This window comes from Octopus bimaculoides, chromosome 14 (genome assembly GCF_001194135.2).
Source record: "Octopus bimaculoides isolate UCB-OBI-ISO-001 chromosome 14, ASM119413v2, whole genome shotgun sequence".
NCBI lineage: Eukaryota > Metazoa > Mollusca > Cephalopoda > Octopoda > Octopodidae > Octopus > Octopus bimaculoides.
Genome location: NC_068994.1, coordinates 6,513,567 through 6,523,101, shown reverse-complemented (window position 1 = coordinate 6,523,101; position 9,535 = coordinate 6,513,567). Strand labels below are relative to the sequence as shown.

Genomic DNA, 9,535 nt, shown 5'->3' with positions numbered 1-9,535 from the left:
ATCGAGGTCCCTGTCTTGAGCATCGAAAGATAGCTTTTCAATGTGTTGACTAACTTGCTCACAGAACTAAAAAAAAGAAAAAATCCAGAAAATTAATTAGACATAGTTGCAGGCATAAATACGAGGAGGTGCTGAAAAGTTCCTGGCTTTAAGGGTGTCATGAAAGGCTTGGTTGGAGGCCAAACCTTTCGAGTTTTTTTACAGGGCATAGAAAAACTGAAGGATCACTACAAGTGTGTGAACCTGAGAAGGGAATATGTTGAATAAAATCATAATTAACTGATCCGCCTCTATTTTCTTTTACCCAAAGCCAGGGACCTTTCAGCAGTCCCTTGTACATTTGTAAAGGAGAGAACTGAACAAAATCTAAATGCCCATGCCATTCACCTTTCCTCAGTCCTCTTCTTGTCAAACACACCCACATAGGGTAAAAATCCCCTTCGGTCATGACTAACCATGGGATTGCACTTAGGAACTTTCTCTATGAAGCACAAGTCCAGAAAAGTTTGTTTATGGAAGACGAGCAGTCGGCCATGCATACCAGCCTCCCCTCTCCATGCCACCGATTTTATCCAAGGGAAAGGCAAAGGTTGATACAGCTTGGCACCAGTGACATTACAACTCATTTCTACAGCTGATTGAACTGGAGCAACATAAAATAAAGTGGCTTGCTCAAGAACAAAACACACAGCCCGGTCTGGGAATCGAATTCACCACCTCATGATTGTGAGCATGACACTCTAACCACTGAACCATGCGCCTTCACATACATACATGCAAATTTACACTTAGTTGTGTGCAAGTCCTTCTCCCCCACTTATAAAAGAATCACCAACACAAAGAATGTCTTTCATCTAGGTCTGCCTGCTTTTATTTTAATACCAAATACAATGACAAGCTCCCATCTCTTACTCAAAACAATTAGACATTAAATGAACAAACGAACATATGGGTTTGTTCCTACAATGCTAGTATTGAGTAGACAGGAAACTTATTTCAAGTAGTACTTTATGACTGAATGCACTTCCTGTTGCCAAATCTTATCTCTTTTCAAGTAAAGGATTTTTTTTTATATTCCATTGGTCCTTGAAGGCATCAAGTGACCAGTCATAATGTCATGAAAGGTAAACATTACATCATTGTTTTTCTCTCAAGTGATGACCTATGCAGACTTTGTCTTTTATTTGTTCTAGTCATTAGACTGTGGCCTTGCTGGAGCACAGCCTCGAAGGATTTGGGCTGAACAAATCAACCCCAGTATCTGTTTATTTTTAAGCCTGGTACATATTCTATTGATCTCTTTTGCCGAACCACTAAGTTACGGGGATGTAAATACAGCAACACAGGTTGTCAAGAGTTCGAGAGGGACAAACACAGACACAAACACACACCTATCTATCTATCAACACAGACAGACACACATACACACATCTATCTATAAACACACACACACACACACCTATCTGTCTATCAACACATACACACACACCTATCTATCAACACACGGACACAGCTATCTATAAACACAGACACAGATACACAGTCACGGTTAGAACGTCTTTGATCGTAAGTTTGCAACAATAATAAAAGCGACCGCCGTGCCTGCTGAAGATGTCAGTCAAAACTCCCTCTTAGGAAAAATACGTCACATTGAGAAATGTAGCCCTGGATATACTCAAAAAACGAAGTGGTCGCGGCTACAACGTTATTGATTATTGATCTGCTAAACAATAACAATGATAATAAATACAGCCATCCTATAGGCAGTCACTGCACTTGTTGAAAATAATAATTGTAACCCTCCCACCATCGCCGTTTTAAAAAAATGCGATAGATTCAGAAATGGCGCTCAAGGCAGATTTCCTCCATTTAGGGCGAGAACGCCTTTTGATCATCGGTTCGTTCGATGAGGAACTGACTTGGTGCCAAACAGCAACCATGCAACAAATAAAAAACAGCGACTCTGTATTCGGTCGCTGTACCATTCTGAAAATAGCAGTCAAATCTCCCTCTACTGCCTTAGGCTTAGCTCTGCCATAAACTCTAGAACGCAGAAGGCCAGAGAGTTTTAAACCGGTTTCCCCAGCGTGTATAAAGTAAGCGAGATTGTAACACCATTTATCTTTGAGAAGGAAAAAAAAACATGACACATTGAGAAACCTAGCTTCGAATTTTCCCAAGGACGGGATGATCACGACTAGAACATTTCTGATCATCGGTTTGCTCAATCAGAGCTGACCTGGGGTTAAACAACAACCGTAGACGGTGCGTTTATTTGTACAACGGTTCCAGCGTCACGAATGAGTGAATCGCACACATGATCGAAATGATGGTGTGCGTTGATGAATTGTCAGGAAATAAAAAAAAATTCAGGCATGTGCTAACGTATCGTATTTCGGTAGACGTCTGTCAAATTGTGCAGCAATGATTGAATTTCAGTTAAAGCAGGTATGAATTAAAAGACATGAAAAAATATTTTCCAAACGCCTCTGACAACACACACACACACATGTCATTATTGACAAACTAATCGATTCATTTTTGTTTATATCGAAACGCCATATTGGACGATTAATGTATGTGTGTGTGTGTGAGTGTGTAAGTGTGTGTGTGAGTGAGTGTGCGTGTATATGTGTGTGTGTGTGTGTGTGTGTGTTTCACGAACTGATTTTGCAGTCTCAAGATTGGAAATAGAATTTCATACAGAAAACAGCTCGATGCATTTAAAAACAAACACGCATACACAGATATAGACATGCATACGCACACACACACATACGTACATGCCAGTGGCAGAGAGAGAGAAAGAGAGTGTGTGTGTGTGTTGTCCGGGGCGGCTCTTCAGTTTGTCGCCCACGCTACCATGGGACCCCGAACTCATGCAATTTGACACAGCCGACTCAAAAATGCCGCCCTCTATAAAAGCGTCGCCCGGGGCGGACCAGTTCACACGCCCACACTTAACTAGCTACACGACTAATTATACATAATATTTAATTTATAATAAAATTAGATAAAAAAAAACTACACACTCTCTCTATATCAATCTGTCTGTCTGTCTATCGTGTGTGTGTGTGTGCATGATGGTGTTTAGCCTAAATTCGGTACAACGATGATGATTAGCGTTCCAACCGTGGCTACCTGCGCCTTGATTATCCAATGTATACTTCCCCAGCTTTTTAAGCCAGGAAGGTGTGATTTGAAGGCGATTTTGAGACATGGTCCGAAAACAGGCGACTGACAGGGATGGAATTGGTCAGCCACTGTGAGGAATTGTACCTTCAATTACTTCAATGATAAAAATTAATAAGTTAAACGTGTGTGCGAGTTCTCTACCTTCTAGAAGTAACCATAACCTTGTGTGTGAGAAGGAGAGAGAGAGCATGTGTATATACATATACACGAGTATATGTATATACGCACATATATATATGTGCACATATTTATGAGTATATAAATGCATACGCATTTATATAGTAGATAAATACAGACATATATATTCATAAGCATAAACATTTATTTATATGCATATATACATTCACACACACACACATTTACACCCATACATACATAAATATGCATGCATCTCTCTACCTATCTATCTATAATTGGTAGAGTACTGTAGAGTACAATGGAATGTACTCAAATATGCTACTTGAAACTATGGTAAGTGGATAAGAGAAAAGACAGACAGCCTTGCTGCTTATATAGTTCGGTGCCTAAACTGTTGTGTTTAATTCTCATTAGAATGATTTTGCCTTCCTTTCGTCCGAGAAAAGATAAGAGACGAAACCAACGTGGGGGGGGGGGACCTCAACGCGAACGCGCGACACGCTAGAAACAACAGCCAAATCACGAAGAACGTCTCCTACTGGTCAAAGCTTGACCAGTGGCTTGAACAACAATAGTAATTGATAAGGTAAATTTCAGTAGAGTGTGACAACAACTAGCTCTGTTAAAAGTAACGAATTATTCTTGCGACTTGTCAAAGAAAGAAAGAAAAAAGGCCAAACCTCCATCCTTCGTAAAACAAAACGAAATAGTCATTAAAGGAATATCTCTGGTGGTAAATTTACTGAATCAAGGCTGACCAGTGACTAAACAACAACAGCAGTAGTAGTAGTAATAATAATAATAACCAGTCAGCTAAATCCCACGAGAGTGCGACTACACCCGTCTCTGCCAAAGTAACGGATCTTCATGTGCAACCTGTCAAATGCTTTTAATTTTTTTTTGCATATTCAACTAGTCCGGGGTAACTTGCCTCTTGCTCGAAATATTTTTATGATATAAATGAGGCACCCCAGACTGACTAATTTTAAGCAGTGAATAATTGATTCTTTGTTTAATTGTAATATACGCACACACATATAATATATATATATATACTATAGTAGACATCATATCGTATTTCAACACTTGCACTGAAAAACAATCTCGAAATATAATTATTTCTAAATTAGGAATGAATTCCTTGTAACGAGAAGGTTGTTGCATCGTTCATTCCTTCGGCATGTGCTTCTCCAATGTGCAAAAAATGTCAACGATATATGAAATGCAAGAATGTATTGTTAATTGTTGACAATGTGTGTGTAGAGAGAGAGATTCAATAGATCAGTGGGGGAAACAACAATAATAATAATAAATCACACAAAGAAAGAAAAATCAATTAAAATTGTTTTGGGATATTTTGATCCAAACAAAAATAAAGTATTATTATATTGATTTCTTATGATCTGTGAAGAATATCTTCTTCAAAATATGATAGCTTTCAAAGAGGACTTCGGGCGAGTTTTAAAACGTGGATTAGGGCCGCAAAGATAATATAAAACAGATTTATACATATAAGTCATATAGAGACACGCGTATACATACATATATGTATATATATTATCTTTATCTTATGATATTTACTTTGTATTATAGTATACTCATTTATTGTGCTTTTAATTATTAATTTTTCTATACGTGACAGTGGATTTTCATCGATGAGTTCATGAACCTTGGTTCTTTTCCCTAAAACTATATGTATGTATGTATGTATATATGCATATACGTGTCTGTATATGACGTGTATATCACACCCAGGGATATATATATATGTTATACATATCTGTATATTATATATTCGTACATATATATCTACAGATGATACATACGCAATACACATATCTACTATAATCCCATTCGCGTCTATAATATATAACATACACACACACACACACATATATATATAACACGCACACACACATATATATATATATATATATATATATAATACACAAGAAAACATTTAAAAGATGGAAAAAAATGGAATATTAATAATAATAGGTAAATGAAGGAAATACCTTTTCTTCGTGACAATCAACCTGGCCTGTAGGTTTGACTAATAACCTTAATTGTGGTGGAACCGTTGGTGCATCGTCGTCCTCGGAAGGATTCGAAGCAATGTTGAATTCGTTGTTTGGAAGAGAAGTTTCTAAATCCGAACAATTGCCACCAACTTTATGATTCGGCGACGGAGCAACTTTACTCAAAGACAAAATCCCTCGGCCTCTGCCGCGACCTCTTCCTACGGCTGTCGACATTCTTCGGTTATGAATAGGAGAAGGAAAAACAAATGGATTGAACAAGGAATAAAGTTATTTATTATGTTGCTAAATGTTAAAAACGTTTTAAAAGACTCCGGCAACTCATTACGTCTTCTCAACCAAGAAAGGTTCCTCAGTCGGACAGGTGAGAAGAAATATTAAAGGGACTTAATTAATAAGTGATGTTGCGCCACCTATATTAACGGAGTTATTGCCCATTAATAATGTTTTTTTTTATTATGGATACTAACAAGACCAGCGTGGAGGCGCAATGGCCTAGTGGTTAGAACAGCGGACTCGCGGTTATAGGATCGCGGTTTCGATTCTCAGACCGGGCGTTGTGAGTGTTTATTGAGCGAAAACACCCAAAGCTCCACGAGGCTCCGGCAGGGGATGGTGGCGAACCCTGCTGTACTCTTCCACCACAACTTTCTCTCACTCTTTCTTCTTGTTTCTGTTGTGCCTGTAATTCAAAGGGTCAGCCTTGTCACACTGTGTCACGCTGAATATCCCAGAGAACTACGTTAAAGGTACACGTGTCTGTGGAGTGCTCAGCCACTTGCACGTTAATTTCACGAGCAGGCTGTTCCATTGATCGGATTCTAAGACAGATAATAAGGCTAGAAATTTTTGAGGAGAAAGGGTCTAACGTATGCATAAGGCTAACAGTTTTTAATAGAAGGATTCTAACAAGGCCAGTAATTTTGAGCAGAAGGGTTTTAACAGAGGTACAAAACCAGTAATTTCGAGGGGAAGGGTTATAGCTTGAGTAAAAGGCCAAAAATTTATCATTGACCCATTCACTATTCTGTGCTTATAGATGAAACAAAAGTAGATTGTTAAGCACGGCAATCAATGCGGGTGATTATCTGACAAAAAAACAATTTCTAATATTGACACATCGTCTGAAATTTGGGAGATGAGTGAAGTTGTTCCCAGAGAGATTTGAACTTAGAATGTAAAAACTAATGCAAGTATGATTGTATGTGGTTAAGATGTATGCTTCGAAACTACAAAAGTTTAGGGTCAGTTTCGCTATATTGTACTTTAGGGAAGAAACTTTCTACCATGGTATACTTATAGCCCTTCCCCTCAAAATTGTTGGTCTTGTCCCTTTATTAGAACTCTTTCCTTCAAAATTGCTGGCCCTTGGGCCTATATTAGAACCCTAAATAAATACAGACATATTTATAAATATATTTAGTCTCGCTGTGAAATTATGCTCATGAAGGCCTTTTCAACTGATTTGGATGATGGCTGAAGGATCCATATTGAAGTTCAAATATCTAAGTAGTAAGGCACAAATTCATTTGCGTAATTGCACAAGGTCAACAGTTAGGTAATAATCACTGGAGTACAACATGGTTTATGACTATATAAATGTACTGACTCATGTTCACATGTATTAATAGCTCTGTGAAATTAGGCCAATGAAATTAGGTGAATTACAATTCATTCACAACTTCCTCACTAACTTCTAATAATAGTAGCCATAGGTTTATCAAAAATGTGCGTACATCTTTCATCCTAATACAGCAGTATACAGTCTTATATAATATATCTTTAGCCATGTGAGCAGTGAAAACAAAATAGTTTCCAGTAATGACTACATTTAGATTTTTAACAGATTGAGAATAAAGAAAAAAATGTATGTTAATTACATTATAAGAATTAAGAGACTTTGTGAGACATGAAGTAAATCGTTTTTAATGGTGTAACTTGAGGTAGCTAAGACTTTAAATAATAGTGTGGATGGAGACTTTCAAAAGATTGCTTTGATGCAAAGGTAGAACATTTGTCATGTTTACAGATGTGGGTTTGAGTCACACTGGCAACCTTTGACTTTTCCATCCAAGGTTTTTGTTAACCTAATATTTAAATATTGCTAATAGGCTAAGTACAACTATTGAAAACCTGCCGGCTCATTAGGCCAAAGTTTCTCCTGCTGTCCACCCTGAATGAAATGCCTGTCTGTTGTAAGGGGTACAACCCAATTGCAGCTGGTGCAGTTGAATGAACCGGAGAAACAAGAAATAGCCTTGCTCAGAGGCATAATACACCTCTTGGCCCAGAATCAGACCCACAACTTTTAACATCAAAAGCCCAGTTACCTAACCATTCGGCCATGCAGAATGTAAAGACAGACGAAACTCAGAATGTAAAGACAGACGAAATGCTTCTAAGCATTTTGCCTGGCATGCTAACAATTCTGCTGGCTCAGTAATGCAATCCATTGAATCCAAAATAGTTCTAGGAAACACAGATTAGATATTATGACATTCATGAAGATGAATTAGCTAATTTATTTAATACATACAAAACCCCTATTTCTGTCCCTTGTATTCATATTCTAACTTCTCATCATCTGGCATAAAGCCACCTTCCTCAATAGCATTCCTACTTCAGCTGAGGGTGTCTTGTCTTGTCTGTTACCTGGTGACATTGCCAGTGCTGGTGCAAAGTAAAAGACACCCAGCACTGGCATTAGGAAGGGCATCCAGATGTAAGATCCATGCTGAAGCTGTCTGACTTGCCGGCTCCTATCAAACAATCCAGTCCATACCAACAAAGAAAACCCTTTTTTGAAGAGGTAGAATAGTTGAGAAACTTAACCCCATCTCTAGGATTTCTCTTTCTCACTGGCTTTGTGAATGATAAAAGTTAAACCCTTTTTATTTTTTTAAGCCAGATATTTATTCTATTGGTTTCTTTGCGGAACCACTAAGTTACAGGGATGTAAACACACCAACACCAGTTGTCAAATGGTGGTGGGGAACACACACACACACACACACACAAGGTTCTTTTCAGTTTCCATCTACCAAACCTACTCACAAGGCTTTGGCTGGCCCCAGGCTATAGTAGAAGACACTTGCGCTAGGTGCCACAAAGTGGGACTGAACCTAGAACCATGTGGTTGGGAAGCAAGCGTCTTACCACACAGCCACTCTTGTATATAGGCTAATGTTTTGGGCATTTGGCAAAAAGAAGTTGGGAAACCATTCTGTATATCATCATCATCATCATCATTGTTTAACGTCTGCTTTCCATGCTAGCATGGGTTGGACGATTTGACTGAGGACTGGTGAACCAGATGGCTATACCAGGCTCCAATCTGATCTGGCAGAGTTTCTACAGCTGGATGCCCTTCCTAACACCAACCACTCAGAGAGTGTAGTGGGTGTTTTACGTGCCACCAGCATGAAGGCCAGTCAGGCGAGAAATAAAAAAAAGAAAAGAAAAAGAAAGCCGGGTTAAGTCTTAAACAATTAGATTTTATGATCATTTTATTTAACTTTGTTCAGTGACATATTGGTACAAACTCTTTGCTGTTTTCTCTGCTGTGTCCAAACCTTGACAACTTTGTTGCCAAGGTTTCGGTATGCTTTCTTCACCCCAGAATGCACCTGCAATTGCACCAGCCATCGTTGCAATAGTATCAGTATCTCCTCCGAGAGAAATTGCATAGATTACCGTTCTTTCAAATCCGTTGCGATGCTGGTTAGATAAAAAAAAAATCAGATACCAAGATTGGGTTGGATTAACTGTCACAATCAGTGCAGTGAGTGTTATACATGTTTGACGTGAAGCCTACACAAGCATGCCCCCCACCCTGGCTTTTGTTTCCTCATAACTCCCAGAAATTTTCTAGAAATACCATTTAGATTATATAAAGTATGATTATATTGGAATTTGTTGTGGAAATTTGAATTTGTTTCTTCATAGCTTTCAGGAAAATGAATATTTACTCTTTTACTCTTTTACTAGTTCCAGTCATTTGACTGCAGCCATGCTGGAGCACAGCCTTTTAGTTGAGCAAATCGACCCCAGGACTTATTCTTTGGAAGCCTAGTACTTATTCTATTGGTCTCTTTTGCCGAAGCGCTAAGTTGCGGGGACATAAACACAGCAGCATCGGTTGTCAAGCAATGTTGGGGGGATAA

General features: G+C 38.5%; 1 protein-coding gene across 1 annotated transcript in view; it reads right to left on the bottom strand.

The window, feature by feature from the left end:
* Positions 1 to 8,845: 8,845 nt before the first annotated feature.
* The window catches only part of LOC106873393 (ADP-ribosylhydrolase ARH3), an 11,277-nt gene continuing 10,587 nt past the window's right edge, over positions 8,846 to 9,535 (bottom strand). Inside the window, exon 7 of the mRNA XM_014920739.2 lies at positions 8,846 to 9,089. Within this exon, the coding sequence (XP_014776225.1) occupies positions 8,883 to 9,089 (207 nt within the window). The 3' untranslated portion in view covers positions 8,846 to 8,882. The remainder of the gene's footprint in view (positions 9,090 to 9,535) is intronic.